The sequence below is a fragment of the Heterocephalus glaber genome, unplaced genomic scaffold, assembly GCF_053883595.1.
Source record: "Heterocephalus glaber isolate CG9 unplaced genomic scaffold, H.glaber_assembly_v1.0 deba00001687, whole genome shotgun sequence".
Taxonomy (NCBI): domain Eukaryota; kingdom Metazoa; phylum Chordata; class Mammalia; order Rodentia; family Bathyergidae; genus Heterocephalus; species Heterocephalus glaber.
The window spans coordinates 1,423,193-1,446,154 of record NW_028258412.1 but is presented as its reverse complement, the minus strand read 5'-3'; the positions used below and the strand labels follow the sequence as shown (position 1 = coordinate 1,446,154).

At 40.6% G+C, this 22,962-nt stretch overlaps 1 protein-coding gene across 1 annotated transcript in view; it reads left to right on the top strand.

Moving 5' to 3' along the window:
• Positions 1–7,258: 7,258 nt before the first annotated feature.
• The window catches only part of Mapk1 (mitogen-activated protein kinase 1), a 93,517-nt gene continuing 77,813 nt past the window's right edge, over positions 7,259–22,962 (top strand). The window contains exon 1 of the mRNA XM_004843322.3: positions 7,259–7,631. Within this exon, the coding sequence (XP_004843379.1) occupies positions 7,513–7,631 (119 nt within the window). The 5' untranslated portion in view covers positions 7,259–7,512. The remainder of the gene's footprint in view (positions 7,632–22,962) is intronic.

The window sequence follows — 22,962 nt, the reverse complement described above, 5'->3', positions numbered from 1 at the left end:
CCACTACTGGGGATCTTCCCCAAAGAATTAAAAGAATCATACCACAGTGATATATGTGCACCCATGTTCATAGCAGCACAGTTTGTAATAGCTAAAACTTGGAAACAGCCCAAATGCCCATCAACTGGAGACTGGATAAAGAAAATGTGGTTTTTTAATAAAATGGAGTACTACTCAGCCATAAAAAATGAGAAATTAGAGACAATTATAGCTAAGTGGATGCACATTGAGGCAATACTCTTAAGTGAAATAAATAGGACACACATGTGTAAATACTGAATAGTTTCTCTGGTGTGAGAAACTGAAAGTGTAAATAAGGACTAAATGTATAATAGGTAATATGAAATAGGAAGAAAAGGGGCAAAGGGGAAGGAAGTAGGAGGGCTAGGGGAAAGGATAGAAGGGAATGGGATTAATATGAGAAAATGGAAAAATAGGAAAACATTCTTTGTAAATAGGGAGGAATGGAGGGGTTGAAGGGAGGGCTGGGCAAGGGTGAAAAATAAGAACCAAGAGAGACTATGTAAAGGTGCGAATTTCCAATGATGAATGTCATTATATTGTATACCTAAAATGTACCAATGATTAGAATGAATAATCGATAATGTAAAATAGGAAGAAAAGGCCCAAATGGGTAGGGGTAGTAGGAGGGGCAGGGGAAAGGAAAGAAGGGAAAGGAAAAAATTATGAGAAATGGAAAAAATGGAAATAAAGTCTTTGTAAATAGGGAAGGGTGGAGGGGGTGAAGGGAGGGCTAGGAATGGGGAAAAAATAAGAACCAAGATGCATTATATAAAGGTACAATTCCCAATGAGAAATGTAATTGTGTTGTATACTTACAATGTACCAATAAAAGAATTTAATACAAAAAAAAATTTATAAGATATACATAAACCTTTTTACACTAAAAATTTATACAAAATTACACAATTTAAAAACTAGCTTTTGTACTCTTTTTACATAAAACAAAGGTTTAAGATCTTGCTTTTACCATTGTTTCTTCTTCCCTGGGTTTCACTTCATAATCTGAGGTTAAAAACCCTATTTAAAAAATTCTTTTTTCTTTTTCTTTTGCATTTTGTTTGTTACCATAGCAACACTTATTTCAAGTTATCAGTTTCAAACAGTTTCTACTGCGTAGTGATTTTATTCACTTATCTCTCTATCGTTAGCTAGTTTCAAGGCTCGCTGCCAGTTCTTTTCTTTCATCATTCATGACTTCTGATTCATGTCTTAGTGATTTATTGAACAATTCTGAGGAATTTTTGCAGAAAAGGGGGTTAATTGTTAGTCAGAACTCTTGTGGTTTTAAGTGAAAGAACCTAATGCAAATTGACTTACATGAAAAAGAGAATTTTTTTGGCTCTTCATGCTGTAAATAAAGTCCAGGCTCAACTGAACACAGACTCAGACTCTGGCATCAGGAAACTCTCCATCTCTCGAATCTGTGCTCTCTGTTTCACCTTCATTCTCAAAGGGCATTTCTCATATCATGGAATGTTAGGGCCCAGACACACAATCATTGTCCTAACACCCCACCTGAAAGGAACATCTCTTTCCCATTAATTTCTGAGAAAGGTTGAGCTGAGTGTAATTGACCCAGGTCAAATCATTTGTCCTTCCTTCCAGCTAACATTGGTGTTTCTGATTGGGAACTTATTCTTGGAACATGGGAGTGGAGTCAGTCCCTCAAACCACAAGAGTATAGAGATGGGATAGTTTACCAAAGAAAAATTGAGTTGCTGCTATCAGAAGGCATAGTCATCAGTGATGGGCACTCAAAATTAACAGATGTGCATTGTTTTCTAAGACCTTGCACATCTGTGGATTGTCACCACTCCAGACAGACAGTAAGGGAGATATTCAAGTAGCCAGCTATCAGCCAAGCAAGACTTTATGCTTAGATGGTAGCTAAGTATGGCCTCACAGTATCCCAGAACCTGGTTTTCAGCTTTGTGCTTCCAGAAGTTTCTTGTTGCCAGTGTGACTAGATGATTGTTCCCTCCAGGCCTGGCTCATGCTTACCTGACTCAGCAAAGACTTGTGAAATTAAATTCCATCTTAGAATGAACAGTAATTGCCACAGGACTTGAACGGGGCTGTCCACTGGTCAGGGCACTTTCCCTGTCACAAAACCACAAGTGAAGCCAAATGCTAATCATAAGGTTGCTTAGTGTTCATAGACCCATGAAAGAGAAGTTCTCTGGAAAAAGATTAGTGGTCAGATGCACCCTGCCCTAATAGTGCAGTGGTTTGTTTTTTTTTAATTTTTGAAAGAAAAATCACTCTATTCTAACTATCTCACAAACAACATCACAATAGCTGGTGAAAGAGACCATATAAACATCTGCCCACCCCAGATTCTATACCACCTCAATGAATTTCTATGCAGTAAGAACAGCCTCTTCCATTGCAATTCTGAAGCAAGGAACTTGTTAGTGAAAATGGAGCCTTGGGCTATAGCTCAGTGGTTGAGGTCTTGGGTTTGATTCCCAGTACTACAACAAGCAAACAAGGAACAGAGGAGAGATTTAATGAATGCTTTTACACTTTATATTTTCACTATCAATTACATTTGTATGTTAAATTTACTTGGACAAAGGCTGGGTGTGATGGCACATGCCTGTAATCCTAGCACTTGGGAGGCTGAGACAGGAGGACTGCCACAAGTTCGAGGCCAGCCTGGGCTGCATAGTGAGTTCAAGGCCGGCCTGAACTACATAGTGAGATCTTGTCTCAAAAAACAAACCAACAACAACAACAAAAAGTTACTTGGATGTGAGAGTCAATTTTCCATTGCTTCTATCTGAACTTCTTGATTAGACTAATCCATTTGTAAGTCTACACCATTTCTGCATTTCATTTAAATCCTCACAAAGTTGAACGTCACCCTGGTTCTGGACACACTCCAAAAACTACTTTAGCTCATAGAATTAAAGGCCAAAATGCTGTTGCTGCCATGCTGGCAGGGTTCCTTGAGGCTCCTGGAAGGTATTCTCAAGCCTTAAAGACTCAGTGTTATTTCCTCTCAGTAGAGGAATCCCCCAGCGATGGCATGTCTCAGTATATCTCCAACAGCAGAGCCCACCACCACACCCATTGCAGTGGTTGCCACCTGAGCCATCAGATCCAGCTGCCAGGGTGCTGTAGCAGGTGAGCCTGCTGAGCTGCTGGTGCTAGCCTGGGTGCATGTCCCAGCTGAGGGGCCCAGTTGGCTAGAGGGGCAGTGCAGAAGCAGTTTTGGCTTCCACAAGGCATCCCAAGTGTGCAGTGGTCTACGAGTATCTAGAAGTGTGACAGTCAGCCAGTGTAGTATGAAAATAGCCACAAAGGCTGGACAAATGGAGAAAAAACATGTTACAGGTAGAGAGATCAGTATGTGCAAAAACCAAAACACAGGAGAACTGCAAGTGTCTAGTCTGGCTCAAGCATGGAAGGAAAGGAGGGGAGAGAAAGGTGATTGGGGTAGGGATGGTCAGCAAGAGCCTCATTTGACCTGTAATGGAGGGCCACTTACTTACTTTAGAAAAGGGATGAAGGGAACTGGTAGTGTAGCTTAGTAGCAGAGCACACGCTTAGCATGTGCAATCCCTGGCACCCAAAAAGAATAAAAACAAAAAATAAGGGAAGGGACATGGTTGGGTTTGTTATGGAAAAATGGATTGCCCATCAACTGGAGACTGGATAAAGAAAATGTGGGTTTTGTGTTTTTTTTTTTACAAAATGAAGTACTACTCAGCCATAAAGAATGAGAAACTAGACATTTATAACTAGCTGGATGCACATTGAGGCCATACTCTTAAGTGAAATAAATAGGACACACATTTGTAAATACCAAATAGTTTCTCCAGTGTGAGAAACGGAAAGTGTAAATAAGGATCAAAATGTATAACAGATAATGTGAAATAAGAAGAAAAGGTCCAAAGGGGAAGGGGAAGTGGGAGGGGTAGGGAAAAAGAAAGAAGGGAAAGGAATAAATCTGAGAAAAGGACAAAATGGAAACAAAGTCTATAAATAGGGAGGGGTGGAGGCGTTGAAGGGAGGGCAGGGGAATGGGGAAAAAAATAAGAACCAAGATATATTATGTAAAGGTACAAATTCCCAATGATGAATGTCATCATATTGTATACCTAAAATGTAACGATAAAATTAATGAATAAAAAAAAAGGATCCTGGTAGAAAAAAAAGCAACTGGAGATGGGCAACATTGAATGTGGAGAAATTAATTAAAGCCACTGTGGTAGCCTCAGTAAGTTGATGCAGCAGGCTCTAATCGGCAGAGTGGCAGTGGAGATGAAATGGTTACATAAACTGTGCCTCTCAAAATTTAATGTACAGACAAATCTGGGCATCTTGTTAAAATGCAGATCCTGATTCAGGAGGTCTGAGGTGAGGCCTGCGATGCTGCATTTCTAACAGTCCCAAATAATGCTGCTGGTTTGGAGACCATACGTAAGATTAGCAAATATTTCTGAACATAGAAATAGAATTAACACGAATTTGTGAATGGTTAGGTGGGGGAAGGTCATGAATGAGCCAAAGTGCATTACCTCTGTCAGACAAGCATTCTAACACTGAGCTACACCCCAGCCTAAAGTGCATTGTTAAAAGATTATAGCCAAATTTCCAGCTTGAGTATCTGGCTGAGTAGAGGTGACACTACCCATAGACACAAGATGTAGAACAGGTTTGGGTGGGGTAGATAACAAAAACATAGTATTTATTGGGTACATAATGTGCCATGTGCCAGATTCTTCGTGTGTGTTTATTCTTTTCACAAGAAAATTATGAGGTAGACAGTATTGCAATTCTCATCTTAAGTCTAGGGAAACTGAGGTCAAGGTCACATAGGTTTAAGTGGGTCAACTAAGATTCAAAGACTAGCATTCTGAGCACAGAACTTATGCAATTAACCAATGGCAGTTTGCATATGTGGAGATGATGCCTCTCTATGGGATGTCACATGGAGCTATCCAGAGTGCAGGGAGATACGCTAACCTGGAGCTCAAGAGAGACATTCTGAGCAACTATTAAAGATCTAGGAGGAATTAAGGTATTAGAATCAATGAAATCATCCAAGGAGGGCCACAACTTAACCTCCAGAGTGCTGTCACTGTTTCATTTTCCTTTAGCATTTACTTATTGCAGAGAAGCAATCTCAAGTCAGTTTTTTGCTTTAAAAATAATCTTTTGTGGCTGAGCATGGTGGCACATGCCTGCAATCCCAGCACTTGGAAGGCTGAGGCAGGGAGATTGCCATGAGTTATTGGCCAGCCTGGCCCACAGAGTGAGTTCAAGACCAGCCTGGACTACACGGCAAGACCCTGTCTCAGAAACATAAATAAATCAATATAACAATAACCTTTTGTTTCCTGATTGGATATTGTCTTTTATCCCTCAAATTAGCAGTTTTTCCAGATTATGTCTTGAAGTTGGTTTCCTGCTTATTCATTCTTCTGGATCCTTGATTTTCTACCTACACTTCAGATCTTTTCAGACCTAAGGAAAGTTTTCTTCCTTTTTTTTTGGTACCAGGGATTGAACTCAGGACCTTGCGCTTGCGAGGCAGGCAGCAGAACCACTGAGCTAAATCCCCAGCCCCGTTTTCTTCCATTTTGATTATTTCTTCAATTGATTTGCTGTGTTTTTGGGGGGGGGATAACTATAATTTTTTTTTGGTACCGGGGATCGAACTCGCATCCTTGCGTTTGCACAGCAGGCAGCAAAACCACTGAGCTAAATCCCCAGCCCCTATAATTTGAATTTTCATGAATGACCCATCATCTTCTGTCTTAATTCGATCACTTTGTTCTTTATCCTTTAAGTTTTTTTGATGATTTGCTCTTCTACATCATTATGTCTCCTTTTTACTGCTTCACTTACTGCTTTTACCTTGCTTATGGTGGTTTTAATTTCATGCTACTCTCCATTTATCTTGGCCACTTTAAAAAAGATGCAATGCCCTCTTTTAGTAAAGCATACGAACTTGGTGTTTTCTAAAATTGGGTTCTGCTTCATGGGCTAAATATATTTTGAAGGAGTAATTTTTTACTCTAGTACTTTTATTTCTTTTCTCATGTAACATATACTCCCCAACCCCTCAGTGTTTTACCTTTTTATTTTGGTGCTGGGGATTGTACCCAGGTGCTCCCACATGCTAAGCATGAGCTGTACCACTGAGATATATCCCCAGCTTCCCCACAGGGTTTTTAAAAGACTTGTTTTCTTCTTCGAGATAGACAAGTTGCTCTGTGCTGATGTCTGAAGTTCAGAATTGAAGGCTTTAAGGAAGAACTCAGTGTTGGCCCAAGAGGATGAAGGGTCTGTTATTCCTGCTTCCCCCTCCAGAGATGGCAAGCAAATGGTTTAGTGACTATGGCTGAATCATTTTCTCTCTTAGATTTTCCTGGCACCCACTACTTCAGGATTCCAATTTTTATTTTTCAACCTCTGGTGTTTGTGACTGTTTCTAGGCCTGAGTCTAGCTTTTTTTCCCCCCCCTAAATCTTGATGTTGCTGTTTTAGCGATTCCATCTTTTTGTTTATATTTCAGTATGTCCTATGTATAAATTTCTATTCATTTGTACCAATTCAGGTCTCGGTTTCTGAATTTTTCTCAAGCAGTTTAACTCATTACTCTATAATACCTTAATGTGTCTTATAGTACTTGCAGCTTGGGTATTATATTGTCTTCTCTTTCCGGAAAATAATGTCTATGATGTAGGATCCATTAAAATAAGGTAAGTGCTCAACAAATATTTGTGCATCGAAACTCTGATGAGCAGATCCATACATTCTCTCATTTTTGGTCTCCATATTTGTGTCTCACACTTTCTCGGTATGCAAATGTCTTTCTCGATTTCGGTCAAGTCTTTCGTTTTCTGTAGTAGTCTAGAGGTCTAAGTTCATCAATGTGTGGGCCAGCCATTCGCAGAGGCCTGTCTCACGGTCCAAGTGGCTAGTGTGTGGTGCGTCCTCGGGTCTCACGCTCAGTTCCAGGTCGATGTCTGGCTCTGTCAGGACTCCGCTCTGGGGCTCACGCTGGCCCTCATTCCCGAGGTCTCCGTCTCCTTCACAGTTCCAAAAGCCGCCTCACTTGCAACTCGCCCGCGACACACGTGACCGCGCCAACCGGCGTTGCCTCCGCCGCCGCAGTGCTCTGCCTTGAGCTCGCCGCTTCCGCCAGTCCTCGCAGCCCCGCCCCCCACCGCAGAAAGCCAATCCACGCGCACGCTGTTTGGCCCTGCCCTGGCGCCCTCCTCGGCGCGCGCCCCTCCCTCCGCCCGCCCGCCGGCCTGCCCGCTCGCCCGTCAGGCAGGCAGTGCGTCCGAACGGCTGTTCGCTTCCCGGTTCTCCTGATCGTCGCCCTTTTTCCTCTTTGGTGGTTAGCGGCGGCAGCTGCCCGGGCGGCGGCGTAGCCCCTCTGGGAGGCGCGACAAAAAGCTGAGCGGCAGCCGCGGAGCGTCAGTCCAGCGCGGCGGCGGCGGAGGCGGCGGCGGTCCGGCAGCCAACATGGCGGCGGCAGCGGCGGCGGGCGCGGGCCCGGAGATGGTCCGCGGGCAGGTGTTCGACGTGGGTCCGCGCTACACCAATCTCTCGTACATTGGCGAGGGCGCCTACGGCATGGTGTGGTGAGTGTCCGCCCTTGCCCGCAGGCCCGGCCGCACCCGGCCACCCCACCTCTCGAGGCTGCAGCGGACGCAGCCGAGGCCTCTCCTGCGCCCTCGCCCTCCCGCGCGCGGCGACCCCGGCCCTATGCTTCTCAGTCCGTGTGCTGGGGTATTCGTGTGTCCTGGGACGGTGGACCTTTAGGTGTTACTCAGGGCGCTTCCCGGGCCGGCCCTCGCTCACTGTTGGGGAGGGGCTCGGGGCGGAGGCTGGGACCCTTGGACCCGTGGACTGGGTTTCAAGAGCAGACTTCCAAGCCTGGACCCTCGCGAAGGGAATGGAAGTGTCCCAGCCTTCCTCAGTTTGCTAGCATCATGGCCTTTTTGACATTCGAGTGTAAAACCAAGAATTCCATCAGATGATTGCGGGTGATGGCGATGGCCATGGTCATCTCGGTGTGTGCAAAACATCGAAATAATTTCCTCCTCTCACCTCTGTTAACCACGAACAGCTTTCATTAGATATTTCTAATGCTGCTAATGTTGTTTTCCTGTGCAGGCTTTTTTTTTTTTTTGGTACCGGGGATCGAAACTCGGAACCTTGCGCTTGTGAGGCAGGCGCCTGAACCACTGAGCTAAATCCCCGGCCCCTGTGCAGGCTTTCTAAAAAGCATTAGTGGTACCAGTGTTGGTTGTAGAATATTTCAATCTTGAAGTTTTAAGAGGATCTTACTTCATATCTTACTGTTGAATTTCACGTAGGATAAATCAGCATCACTCATGACTTATTCAAGATATGTTTGAAGTTCGGCCTAATTTGACTTTTTTCCTCCTTTACCCCAAGTGAGCTTTCTTAACAGCATAAGAGATGTTTTAGCCTAACCGTAAACTTTGCCTGTTGTTTTAGTGATCAACGAATATGCATCTTACTAGAATTCTTGCATAGTCGCTCGAAAACATTCTTACTTGATTCGGATCCCTCAGAAACGTTTGTAAAATGATGGTGACAGCATTGTTTTTATTAGAATGAGCTAGCTGAAGTGTTATGTGATGAAGAGTGTTGTGTCTGATGAAGTAGATTCTCTTAAGCATACATCTTAAGTCTTTTTTGTTGAGTGAAGTAAACATTTATTGAATGCCTCATGGCAGGTACTGTTCTACTTACATTGTATCTGGATTACCACCTTGAGGAAGGAAAAGAAAGTGATATTCCTCTTTCAGTTTAGAAAGTAATTCTAGGTGAAGCCAGTTCCCAGGTGTCAAAACTAGAGTCAGGCTTAAGATTGTAGGCTGAGCCCCTATTTCAAATGCTGTAGCTCTTTTCCATTACGCTCTGCTTTCCTTAAATGGTGTTACTAATAATTTCAGAATTTTCACATATTTTACTGTAATGAGCAAGTGTTTCAACATGTATTCAAATTTGAATGATTGCTATTTTAGAAATGCCAGGGAGGGCATGTTTTACTAAGTGTCTTAAGTAGATAGAAGTACGAGTTAATAGTCTTCCTAAAAAAACTTTTGACCCATGAATATTCTTGTTGAGAAGCAAAATGCTTCCCAGTTTACAGGTATGAAATTTAACTTGAATTCACAGGCTTGGGAGCCAAAAGAGAAATTGTCAGGCCTGAAAGAAGTAAGGGCCTAAAAAGTAATGGAGAGAAAATGCTGCCTACAACGTTACTGTTGTCATACATCTCAATGCTTTTGTACCTGCTAGTAAGTGTGCCAGTAATTGTGTTTTGTGAGGCTCACGATTGCCCCTGACACTCTTTTGCCCCTTTTAAAAAATTAGCTTTAGGATATGTCAGTTGAAATATTTTTTTCCTTTTCTGGTAAGATATTTACTAGTTTGAAGATGATTTAGATTTGGGACCTATTTCTATTGCTGCTGTAGACTTACTTGACCTAACTCTTCAGTTGAAATGCTAACTTCTCTTACTGTAATTTTCCTTTCCTCAGTAAAATATAGATACGATTGGAATCTGAATCTTGGGTCTAGATTAGAGCCTTTTATTTTCAGGATGTATTTGATAATACATTCTAGTGTTAACTGAATCTTTTTTGGGGGGGTGGTACCCCGGATTGAACTGAGGACCTTGCACTTGCCAGGCAGGTGCAGTGCCACTGAGCTACATCCCTGGCCCTTAACTAAATCTTTTACATTGCTCACTATTAGCATTTGGTCAGTGTTAATTAATAGTCTTGGCTTTATGGAGGGCATCTTGGGAGAAATGTTAATATTTGAATAGCAGTCTCAAGAAATTTAATGTTTCCAGGAGGGTTTTAAGGATTTTCAGCTACTGTTTGCCTTTTTTTTTTTTCCATTTCCTGGGTCAGTTCATTAGAAATTGCATCTGTTTTGTTCTGGTTCCTTTCCTAATCATTATGTGAAGCATGTACTACAGATGAAGAGTAAGGTTTGAGTTGGGCCTTTAAGAGTGGGTGTGATTTTGATAGGCAGATAATAGGAGCAAGTGACAGCTTGAACTATGAAATCTAATCCTGGAAAAGTACTTAGGAGACAAACTGTGGAGGACTATAATGGCAAACCTGAGTTTGTACTGTATTTGTGCAGTGAGGAAAACATTTAATATTTTTGAAAGAGGCAGACATATGGCCAATTTTGAAATTTTAGGGGAAGGTAAGTCAACACTGGTGATAATGATAGGAAAAAGAACTGGAGTGGGAGCATTAGATTGTGGTAACCATTCTAGAGGTGTAGTAATCCAGCGGTGGTGGAAAGTAGCAAGTGGAGATGAGGGGCCTTAAATAGACAGAAACAGTCACAGGAGTTCTTGTGAGAGAGTAGTAGGGAGACTTTCAATCTGGGCAAATATGAATAGAAGCAAAAGAGATGGGGCTTAATTAAAAAGAGACCAAGAAAGGTGGGATTTGTATTTGAGAGAGATTTCTGAAATAAAAAGAGACAAGGCATGGTGATTGATTATGGACCTACATTTTCATTCCAAGACTTGAATCTTGAGAACCTAGGAGGATAGGGTAACTGTAGGCAGAGTAGGTTTGTAGGAGAGAAATAATGAGCTCTGGTGTGGACTTTGTTTTGTGATGCCTTGTGGGCATTCGAGCTATATAGAAAGGATCTTCAAATTTTCTTTCTTTCTTTTTTTTTTTTGGTACCAGGGATGGAACTCAGGTCCTTGGGCTTGTGAGGCAGGCACCACAACCACTGTGCTAAATCCTCGGCCCCGCATCTTCAAATTTTAACAGGGGAGCAAGAGCTGGAGCTGAAAATTTGTGTACAGGGAATGATAGTTAAAATCTTGAGCAGAGGAGCATAAATTCTTTTTTTTTTAATTAAAAAAAAATTTTTTTTCCAATACTGGGGATCAAACTCAGGACCTTGTGCTTGCCAGGCAGGCACAGCACCACTGAACTACATCCACTGCCCAGAGGAGCATAAATTCTTATTAGAGGTCATTGGTTAGGTAAAATTGCAAGTATGTTTTGTATATTCATCTTTTTGGTATAAAATCCATAACATACAATAAATTTTAAATGGAGTCCATTATCCCAGAAAGAATAGAAATGCTGAGGTAGAACAGAAGAACTGAAGAGGTTGCTCTGGCAAATGAATACTTTTAATAAGCAGGGAAAGGAAGAGAGACCTGAGAACTAATGAGATGTATAAGAGAAAAATGGTGGGGATGAAAGGAGAAATTGAAGCTGTCTGCTTGGTTATCTTATTAACTAAAATAAGATTTGTCTATTTTGAGTTTGAAATATTGTTTCTGAATATGACAGAGGTCAGGAGGCCATCTCTCTAGAGATAACTAATTGAAGCCTTGCAAGTGGATGAAATGAGAAAAGATCTTAGAACTGAGTCAAAGGAATGTCGACCTTTAGGTGTCAATAGAGGGCAAGTTAACAGAAAATGATAGAGGAAATGTAGTCAGAGATTAGAAAATTTAAGAGTGTACTTTATTGAAGGAGCCCAGGGAGACTCTGACCATTAAGGGATTGGTATTGAATACTGTAGAGGGCAAATAGAATGCAGCTAATGACAAGCTGTTGTGTTTGTTGACTTTTCACTTTCCTTTAGAAAAATAAAAAGATAGTTCAATCAGCATTTTATTGTGGTCACATCCTGATAGTACAATATTCTTTCCTGTTAAGGTTGTTGTGATTATAGCAGTCTAGTAGAACTACTGTATTATTTATTTTATATTTTCTATTTTTGGAGACTGTCTCACAAGGTTACCCAGGCTGGTCTTGAATTCATGATCCTTCTGTTTCAGTCTACCAAGTACCTGGGATTACAAGTGTGTACACTATACCCAGCTTTCTAGAATTTTTTTTTTTTTTAATATACATTGTTAACTCTCATAACCACACTGCAAAGCTTTTCTTTTCTTTTTTGGTACCAGGGATTGAACTCAGATCCTTGAGCTTGCTAGGCAGGCAACAGAACCACTGAGCTAAGTCCCCGGCCCTTCTTTTTGTTTTTATCTTTTTTGGTACCAGGAATCAAACTCAGGACCTTGTAATTTCGAGGCAGGTGATGGAACCACTGAGCTAAATCTCTGGCCCACTTTTTGTTTTTATCTTAATTATTCAAGAAACTGGAGAGAGTTTACTTGCCCAAGACACACAGGTAGGAAGTGACTATCAGTGATTGGAGTTGAGGGTTGGGGATGTAGCTCAGTGGTAGAGTGCTTGCCTAGCATGCACAAGGCCTTGAGTTCCATCGCTAGCACCTCAAAAAAAATTAGAGTTGAAAAAATGATGATTATAATAACAGAATATATCTGTTGTCTGCTTTTTCTTGAATCACTTTTTCACCTTCTTTAAAACTGTTCACACAAGATCATTTGCTCAGAAAATGTTTTTTGAGCACTTAATGTGCCAGGATTCACATAGTCCCTGCATGTTAGTAACTTAGTCCAAATTGTGGGATGTAGTTGGGCAATAATACAGAGACTATACCAGTATTATACAAGAGGAGTGTATGAAGGCCTTGGAAAAGAACACCTGGGTAATTCAAGGCTGTCTTAATATGGCCTTAGAGATTTTTGAGGTTGGTTGATGGATGAGTAGGAGTTTGCCTTTAGAAGTGCTTTCTAGACACTTGGAAATACACACGAAAGGCACAGAAGTACAAAAACAGAACAGGGGGTCAAGAAAACTACAAATTGTGTGGGATGGCTAGAGCATAGAAAGCCTTATAGAGAAAGCTGAAAGTTGGCACAGCTGGAGTAGGCAGGGCCAAATCCTGAGGGGCATTGTTTGCTAAGGATTTAGACTTGATTTTGTAGGTAATTGGGAGTCATTAAAGAATGGCCCTTTCTCTCTCAGTTCCTTAACAAATTTTGTTGGTTTTGTCTGTCCCCCACTTTGTCTCTTATGTGTTTTGTCTACTGTGCCTACTTGCTCTTCTTGCTACTTATCTAGTGGTACTAAGAAAGGATGATTTCACCTCTCTTCTCCAGGGACATTTGGAAATAGGGAAGATATGTTTCTGTTGTCACAGGGGTGGTGGTAGAGGTATTACTGCCTTCAGTGTCTATGTGGTAAAATGTGCTAAATGACCTACAGTTCATGGTACAGCCTTCCACTTTAGAATTGTCCTACCAAGATGTTAATAGTACACTCCTCTAACCAACCTGAAAAATGTTGGGACCTGTTCAAGTCCTTCCTTCCTCTAAGGTTTATCTCTGCAGTTTGCCTCATGGTTTCCTGCTATTGCTGTCCCTTCTCTGGAATTCTGCTGAGTATTCATACCACCTGTTTGAAACACATGAGCGGTAGTGGTATATGTCTTAGAAGGCTGTAGACTGGAATTCAGAGATCTGGATTCAGATTCTTAGATTTGCTTGCTGTTAATTTAACTTTTTTTTTTTTTGGTGCCGGGGATCAAACTCGGGTCCTTGCACTTTTGAGGCAGGCGCTGGAACCACTGAGCTAAATCCCTGGCCCTAATTTAACTTTTAATAAAGAAGTCTGCTGGGCATGGTGCCGCATGTCTGTAATCCCAGCACTTGGGGCCGAGGCAGGAGGATCGCCTTGAGTTTGAGGCCAGCCTAAGATATATAGTGAGTTCAAGGCAAGCCTGAACTACATAGCAAGACCCTCTCTGTCAAAAAAAAAAAAATAGGAACATCTTATAAACCCATTTTAGAATCTACAAATGTGAGGAAACCAGCTTACATGAGCAGCATGAAATCTAGTGTTTCTGAACAGTTTAGAGAACAAGTAAAACTAAGAACAAAATTAATTTTGGTATTTATCCTATCTCTAATGATGTGGTTCTGGTAGTTAGCTGTAACTGTTACATTATTCCCATGAATTTAACTTGTATATTCTGTTCTTAGGTATTATAAAAAGACTTTTATGAAAAGCATCCAAGTTGCTTGCCTTTTCCCAGGTACCATATGTAATTTATTCCTAACTTTGCTCACATTAGGGCTCTTACTATTAAAAAACAGTTGATTCCCCAATAAACCTCCAGAGCTCCCTGCATTCAGCCTACTCCACCTGCTGAACCCTGAGATCGTGTCTCTTCTGTCTTGGTTCTCTTTTCCCTTTTACTTCTTGAGGCTCCCACATTGAGCTCCAAGAGGCACCTGAGAGCACATTCAGTAGCTGCAATGTCTGGCTCCCACTAGGAAAGCCTACATGCCTGAGCTTTGAAATGGCCCCCACTGTGTCAGAAAGAGGAAGGAGATTCCAGGAGGATTCTGACCCCAGACTTTCTGGAATCCAAGCAGAACCAAGAGAGGAGAAATCTAGAGTTAACTCATAATTATATGACACATTTATAGGTTCCTGTTTCATCAACTAAAAATGAAAGGATTGGATTCTTACTATGGTTTGCAAACAGCCTTCTCTCGGAGGGGCTTTATGCCTACCCCAATGGAGAAGTCTCCTGTATAGAACACCCTATTCCCTCACTGAAGCATCCCTGCTTTTTCTTTTCCTTGCTCTTTTCCTTACCCTCCTTCTTTCTTCCCTTCCTTTCTCCTTTCTTTCCTTTTGTTCATCTGTCACCTTCACTTGTGTGCTTTTTATGATCAGCAGGATAAGATTCCTTTTGAAAAAAAGTTTCAGTTGCCTTACAAGCATTAGGAAACCAACAGGATAGATGTTCTTTAAGGTCCCTCTCAGATTCTCAGTCTTAGGGCAGGCTCTGGGTTTAGAGCCCATGACTAGGAGGAGCTGTGGAGTGCAGGTGTAGCCGGAGTGCAGGTGTAGCCGGGTGTCTACATGGGATGTGCCACAACCAGCCAGCTGACTGACATTAGTTGCAAGCCTGTCTTTCTTTAGGTAGTTTCATATTCATTCTCGTCCTCATCTTTGAGATTTTTTTATCACCAGGTTTCAGGTAATATGTTTGTGGTTTACAGCTGATATAACAGAACTGAGGTTTGAACTGACACTTATTTGGACCCCAGAGCCTGTGAATTTTTTCTTTAGTACTATAAGCTTTGCTGTTTTATACCAAACTATATGGAAGCAGGCTTTCTACACACTACAGTATGAAATGATTGTCATTGTCAACTCAGGCTTAAAGAGGAGAATAGAGGAAGGGAAAACTGAGTATCTTTGAGGATGGGACATGGTTAAAGCAGTTGAGTATCAGGAGGGTAGTGTTGATTTCTTTTTTCAGTTATTTAGTAACTATTATTAAACATGTACCTGACTTTTATAGTAGATGGTTGGAACAATTAGTGGTAAATAGAAATGGTTCTTATTCTTTGGTGTTTACAGTTCCATAGGGGAATTAATCACATTCACTGAGAGTGTTGAGATGGTCACTGCTATAAGAGGATCATAAAAGGCGAAGCCAAGGTATTCTTAATAGTCATGGAGGGTTTCCTGGTGGAAGGAGAGTGTAAGCTGGAACCTGGAGGATGGATGACACAGCAGTAGCTGGGTAAAAGGTGGGGTCCTGTACTGGAGTGTTGTAGACACTGCTTTATAGAGAATGGATTGTAGAAAGTGAGGAATTTATTATTAAGATAAGAGCATTATGGTATTGTAGGACAGGAAGTGCAGTTAAAGCTTCAGGTATGGTTGGAACCAGGAACTATATCCCTCTTTAGAATAGAAAATCTTGCACCCTGAATCTGCACAAAGCTGTTTTGCTTTTCTTTCTCTTCTCTTTTACTACTTCCTCATGCTCTTGACAGGAGACAGCTGACCCTAGTTTCCTAGAGTTATGTGTCTTCAGTTCACTTGGCTCATAGGCTGAGAATACTCTGAATGTGGTTTTGGGGGAAGAGAATCTGACCCACCCTGGGAGATGTTCACCTCTGACCTGAGGCCCAAGGTGAGGTTATCTTCTAAGGTGGGGTATCCCCAAGGTCTGAGGGGTGAAGTGGAGGTGGCCAAAAGAGGTCTCTTGTTGACTACTGATTTGCCAGTTTAAATTTTTTTGGTGCTACTTCCTTGCTTTTCTCCAGACTCAAACTGTTTGCTGCTGTTGGAGCCTGTTGAAAAATTAGGGAGGGAGAGGAGAGGGTCTTTGAGGCAGATGAACTTTGGTTCCCTTTTAGGGCTGTTCTGCCTTCTTGTCTCTGGTGGAATGGAAAAGCATCTTTAAAATTTATTTAATATTTTATATGTATGTATTTATATACACATACAAATGAGACAGTTGGGCCTGTGAACTCATGAGGTTTGCATCCACAGATTTAACCAATAGAAAATAAAAAATATGAAAGAAAAAGTTGCACCTGCACTGAACATGTATAGATGTTTTCTTTGTCCTTATTTCCTAAACAATGCAGTATAACACCTATTTATGTAGCATTTACCTCTGTATGGCATTAAGTATTGTAAGTAATCTGGAGCTGGTTTAAAGTACACAAGAGGACGTATAGAGTTATGTGTACATACTGTGCCATTTCATATAAGGGACTTCAGCATCTGTGGAATGTGGTATCCTCTGGGTGTCCTGGAATCAACTCCTCAGAGAAGACTATATCTGTGTTAGGAAGCCCGACACTACAATAAATCATAAGAACCCACTGAGTGACTTCTTGACTAGATTTTCCAAGGCCAGAATTCCCGATCCTGGCCATAGCCCTCACCCCAGGATTTTATCTTCTTTCTTCTGTCTCTATAGTTGAATGGGGAATAGGTGGGTTTTGTCCACTTGTATGTGTTCCCTCAGTTACCAAACCCCAATCATTTTTCTTCATCTGTAAAAATGGAATATAGTTGACAAAGACCTTACAGTATTGTGAGGAATTAATGAGAGTGTTGATGATTTGCACAGCACTGAATACTGTACTTGCTTTAATACCTCAGTTGTTATTCCCTTGAATTAAATGGACATGACTAAACCTGGATCTTCCCTCACAGCGTCTAGGAGTACACACCTGGAATATAAAGCAGTATGTGCATAAGTAAAGATTGGACTTGGGTCAGAGAAAATGTGTACCAGGTTGTAGTTGTGTGACCTTAGGCAATTTTTTATTACAGTCAGAGGGCATCTTCTGTGCCAGGTCTGGGCCACGTTCTTGCCTTCCTCAAGAATGTTGCTGTTGTATTTAAGACAGACTGATAAGGAAATAAATTACTGTGTAGTGTGGTGTGTGGGAATAGAAATAAGACACTTATGAAATCATCCTGGTCAAAGCATCTATCTCCACTTGGGCTTCCCCATTATTCGTTAAGTCACAAACGGTTTGGGGTACTGTGAAGAGAGACATCAGTGAACAGAACATCTAGCCCTCAGGGAGCTTACAGTTAGAGTCTATGGCAGTGGTGGCAAATCTGTTGTTGTAATGACAACACAAAGTTTTTCCTCTGAACCATTGGGAAAAAATTGTTGCTGCAGCAGACCACTTGAACTTGAACACTTTCATGTCCAAACAAGAACACTCCTATGTAACCATAATGTTAACATGTAACTACTGTCTGGTCTTCAGATCCCATTCAACAGTTATGTTACATTTAGTTCTCTTATTTCTTTGGTCTCCTTCACTCTGGAGCAGTTTCAGACTTCTATGGGCTTTAATGGCCTTGACACTTGAAAATTATTGTGTTTTCACTTTTTGAGAAACTACTGAACTATTTTCCAAAGTAGCTGTACCATTTTAACCTTTCTGTCAGTGGTATATGAAAAGGTTCCAGTTTCTCTACATCCTTAATTACCACTTGGTTTTGTCAGTCTTCTTGATTTTGTCTCATCAGGTGGGTTTACAAGTGCCACCATATTATGGCTTTACTTTGTATTTCTTTCATAACTAGTGTTAAACATTTTATTTTATTTTTGGTACTGGGTATTGAACTCAGGACCTTTCGCTTGCAAAGCAGGCGCCACACCACTAAGCTAATTCCCCGACCCTCTTTTAATGTTTTTAGTAACTATTTGTATATCTTCTCTGAAGTGTCCAGTCATATCTTTTGCCCATTTTTTAAAATCCTTTTCCATTTAACTTTGATATAGTTCAGAACTCACCAGGTTTTCCATGAGGATAGGGACAACCTACGCATAATATAAATTGAATCTTCCAGCATTGATGGAGAATCCATATTAATTTCCTGGTATTCTACAAAATAGCTGGCCAGTAATCCTCAAAACAGTGTTAACTCAAGAATGAAACTTAAGAGCTGGGAATGTAGCTCAGTGGTAAAGCACTTGCCGAGCATGTGCAAGGCCCTGGATTTGAACCCCAATATTGAAACTCAAGAAAAAGCTGAGGAATTGTTTCACACTGCAGGAGTCTAAAGAGATATGATAACTATAGACAATATGTGATTCTGAATTGGCACAGTTGGAGACACTAGACTGGCATCTAAGGATTTAGATTGTCATCATATGTCAGAGTTAATGAGTTTGATGGTTGCATTTTGATTATGTAGAAGAACAGTCGTTCTAGGATAGACACTAAAGTCGTAGGTATTGAGGCAACATATTTGGAAACTTACTTTGAAGAGCTCTATGTACAACTTTGGCTTGAAATTTACTTCCTTTTTACTTAAAGAGTTGTTGGTGAGTTCCTTTCAGGGCGGTTCTTGCATGAGGATATGCTGAAATTTGGGGGGAGCCATGCAAGACAGCTTCCAAAAGCATTATGAGCTTGAGCTCATAGGCAGGGTTTTTGAAAGGAAATTGTATCATGGGGATGCTATAGGTAAATGTGATGTTGGGAGGTGAGGTCCTAGTCAGATGAGGCAAGTCACTGGGGGTTTGAACTGGTAGGGTGTATCTCCTTCCCAGGTTCCTCTGCTTCCTGGCTGCCGTGAGGTAGCAGTTTTCTTTTTCAGTAAAATGTCATAGTATTATTCTTGCACATCTTTTGTTAAATTTATTTCTTGATATCTTACATTTGTATTGCTGTTATAAGTGGAACCTCTTTGTCACTGATTTATAAAAATGTATTTGACTGGGCCAGGGATTTAGCTCAGTGGTTCCACTGCCTGCCTCTAAAGCTCAAGGTCCCGAGTTCAATCCCCAGTACAAAAAAAATGTATTTGACTTTTATAAATTGATTTTATTCCAGCAACTGTATTATTATTCTGTTAATTATTGTTTAAATTCTTTTAGGACATGTATATCATCTGCAAATCATATTTTTTATTTCTTTTCATTACTTAGACTTCTTTTCCTGGCTAGACTCCTTTACAAAGTTGAATAGCGATTAACGACAAGGGGGAATTTTTGAATTGTTCTGATGTTAAAAGGAAAGCTCTTATTGAATGATGCAGGCTGTTGGTTTCTCATGTTTTTCAAGTTTTTTGAACTTTTTAGAAAATCTTGAATGAATTTCCACAGATGCTTTTTAAATTACATTTATGGAAATTCTTGTGTGGCTTTTTCCTTTAGCTTATTGTAAGTTTCAGATTACACTAATAGATTTTCTAATATTGAACTAATTCTGCATTCCTAGGATGAAGCTCAATTTGGTCATGATATGTCATCATTTTATTATGTAATGCTGGATTTTGTTTGCTAAAAAGTAATTGAGTTTTTCTCATATGCTTTTGGTATCAAAACTAGATGACCCTTTCAAAATGAGAGGCTATGTTCCTTTTCCTATTTCTAGTTTTTGTAAAGTTGGAATAACTGAGTTCTTAAAAGCCTGATGGAACTTGCCTGTAAAGCAGTCCAGACTTGGTGGATCTTTATTTTGGTGTACATTTTTATTTTTAATGGGAAAATATTAAACTACTATCAAAAATTTTTTAAAAACTGGTTATATAGCCACGCGTGGTGACACATGTCTTGTAATCCCCGCATTGAGGGAAGCGGAGGCAGGGAGGATTGCAAGCTTTAGCCCAGTCTGGGCAACTTAGTGAGACCCTGTCTCAAAATAATAAATAACCCAAGGACCAGGGATGTTCTTAGCATGAAAGCCTTGGGTTCAGTCCCCACTACCGCACTCCCCAAAGGTATATGGCTTTCTATTTTCTATTTCTTCTGATAAATTAATATTTTTCTGGGAATTTATTTCACTTATTTCTATAAATTTGGTGCAGAGGATAGAACCCAGAGCTTTCCAATGGGCTATATCCCCTGCCTTTTTAAAAAAATGATTTTACTGGGGCCAGGGATTTAGCTCAGTGATTCCGTCACCTGCCTCGCAAGCGCAAAGTCCTGAGTTCAATCCCCGTTACCAAAAAAACCAAAAAACAAAAAATGTTTTTATTTTGAGACAGACTCTCACAAAGTTGTCTAGGCTGGTCTTCAATTTACTACCTTTTTGTCTCAGCCTCCCAGGGGCCTGCTCTATCAGTACCAGGTTCCGTTAGTTCTTTTAAATTAATCTATCCTGAACTTGCTGAGACCCTGCCCCAGAGTAGAGAGTGCCTTTTGCCCTCTTCCCCTTCATAGCCAGGTTCTCTCTGTAATGGTCTATATGTATTGCTCTCTGCTTTATGGTATTCCTGAGTTTGGCCATTCTGCTTGCTGCAGCTAGTATCCCCTTTCACCCACTCTCAACAGACACAGTGCACACTTCCTAATTTTTCTCAACTTTGATCCTTCTGGATCAGTTGCTTTTTCTTGAGTCTCTCCTTGACCCAAGCAAAGACTTTGATTTTTCTGGAGCATTTGATGTTATAAACCATTTTCTTAAAAGTTTCCTCCATTTCTTTGTTGAGACACCTCTGGTTTTCCAACTCTGTGGCCCTTTTTTCTTAGTTGTTGGGGCCTCTTGTGTTCCATACAGTCTCTCTGGGTGACCTCATCCAAATTCCTAGGGGCTGATGACTGACTCTCAAGTCCTAAAAATAAAACAAAATCAAACCTTTACTTCCCTTCAAGGCATCTTTCTCTCTTCTTTAGGTCTCTGCCTACAGTTCCACCTCCTCCCTCCCAGTTTGTTCTGCTGGACCTGTTCTCAGCAAGGTTTTTTCTTTTTCTTTTTTTTAAATCTACTTAAAGTGTATCCTGTACATTTGTGTCCTGTATTTTTCCCTCTTCATGTATGTATGAATCTAGCATGTAAGCTCAGTATAATATTAAGTTTTATTTAAAACAAGTCATTTAGGGGCCGGGGATTTAGCTCAGTGGTTTCGCCGCCTGCTGCGCAAGCGCAAGGACCGGAGTTTGATCCTCAGTACCAAAAATAAATAAATAAATAAAAATAAAAACAAGTCATTCCCCATTCACTGAGCATTCAGATGGTTTCAGTTTTTTATTTTAAATAATGCAGCTGTAAGCAGTTTTAGTTCAACAGCCCTCTTCAGCCTACCCCTTTGGATAATTTTCTTGGAATTTATTTACTGAAGATGGAATGACCAGGTCAAATAAATTAACTCTTTTGTAGTATGTGGCCACATTGCTCTGCAGAACAGTATTTGGTTTTATGCTACCATTAATCTTTAAGAGTCTTTCTTTACTCTCCCCTTTCTTACTGTGACAACATGGTATTAATGTTTAACTTGTAATTGAATAAAAATGAGGTAGTAGCTTAGAGCTGTAGGTGGAACTTTATAGTTGCCTTATTTTAGGTTTGTTTTTTTTTTTTTTGGTACCAGGGATCGAACGAGTCCTTAGCTTTTGAGGCAGGCTGTGGAACCACTGAACTAAATCCCCGGCCCCTTAGGTCTATTTTTAAAGCTAAACCTTTTCAAAGATTTACTCCTTTATCTGGTATGTGAACTTTCATATTATCCAGCCATTTATCCATGAGTTGTTGAGTATTGGGCCATGATTTAGCTCAGCGACGCTGCGCCTGCCTCACATAGTGCAAGGTCCTGAGTTCCATCCCCAGTATGGGGGCGGGGGGTGTTGAGTATTAATCTTTATTTCCTGAAAGCTATTAAGCATTTATATAATGAAATTCATTAACTGATTCTTTACTGTGTGTATTAGCTTTCCTGTCACTAGGATGAAATACTCAATACCTGCAACTTAAATGAGATGTTTATTTTGGTTTCGTTCAGTGGGTTTAGTCCATGATTGGCAGACTCTAAGGCAGAAACAGCATTGTTGAAAGGCCTGGCAGAGGAAAGCTGCTCACCTACCTCATGGCATCCAGGAAGCAGAATGAAACAGGAGGAGCCTAGGACAAGAACATACCCTTCCAAATCATGCCCCCAGTGCCTACCTCTAAATAAGCCCAACTCCTGACAGCACATTTAGCTACTGAACTTGTCTTGTCAATGGATGAATCTGCTGAGACGTGTAGTGCTCTTGTGATCTAATCACCTTTCAGACACATGAGATTTTGTGGGGATCTTTTAGATCTAAACCATAGCATTATGTTCTTTTATTTCAGAAGTAGTACACACTCTAAGGTTTGTGGCTTTTAATTTTATTTTTTACCCTATATGGAATTTATTCTAAAAGTACATTTAGATGCTTTATTCCATGTTAATAGTTTATTTATTAGTAATTACTAGGTGCTTTCCATATTTAGTTTCATGTTGTCATATTTAACTTGCACATATTTATGTTTTTCTAGAATCTGTTTCTTTGGTCTCGTTAAGTACATGTGGCATTTAATTTTTTTTATTACTTTTGTTTTTCCCAGAAGTCTCCTTTCCAGTTCCCTAGCAAGACTGTCTCAGGTCCTTGTCATCTTTCCTACTCTGATGCAGTGGGTTGGCCATAATAAAAACTGTCATCAAGATCCCATTTCTCTTCTTCCCCCCTCCCAAAACCCAGAGCCAATTTATCTCCCTTCTCCAGCTTCTTGGGCCTTATTTTGGTTTCTATTAGTGAAGGAATCTCTCATGTCAGACTCTTTAAATGTTAGCGCTTGAAATAGTGACCTGAAAAAAAGGTGTTGAGGTGTTAAAAAACAAGACTTCTTTCTCTTTCTCTTTTTCTGAAGTATTAATTCACATGCCAGAAATATTTACCCTTCTAAAAGTGTATAACTTACTTGTTTTGAGTATATTCATAGTTTCCACAATCATTACCATCACTTCAAAAGGA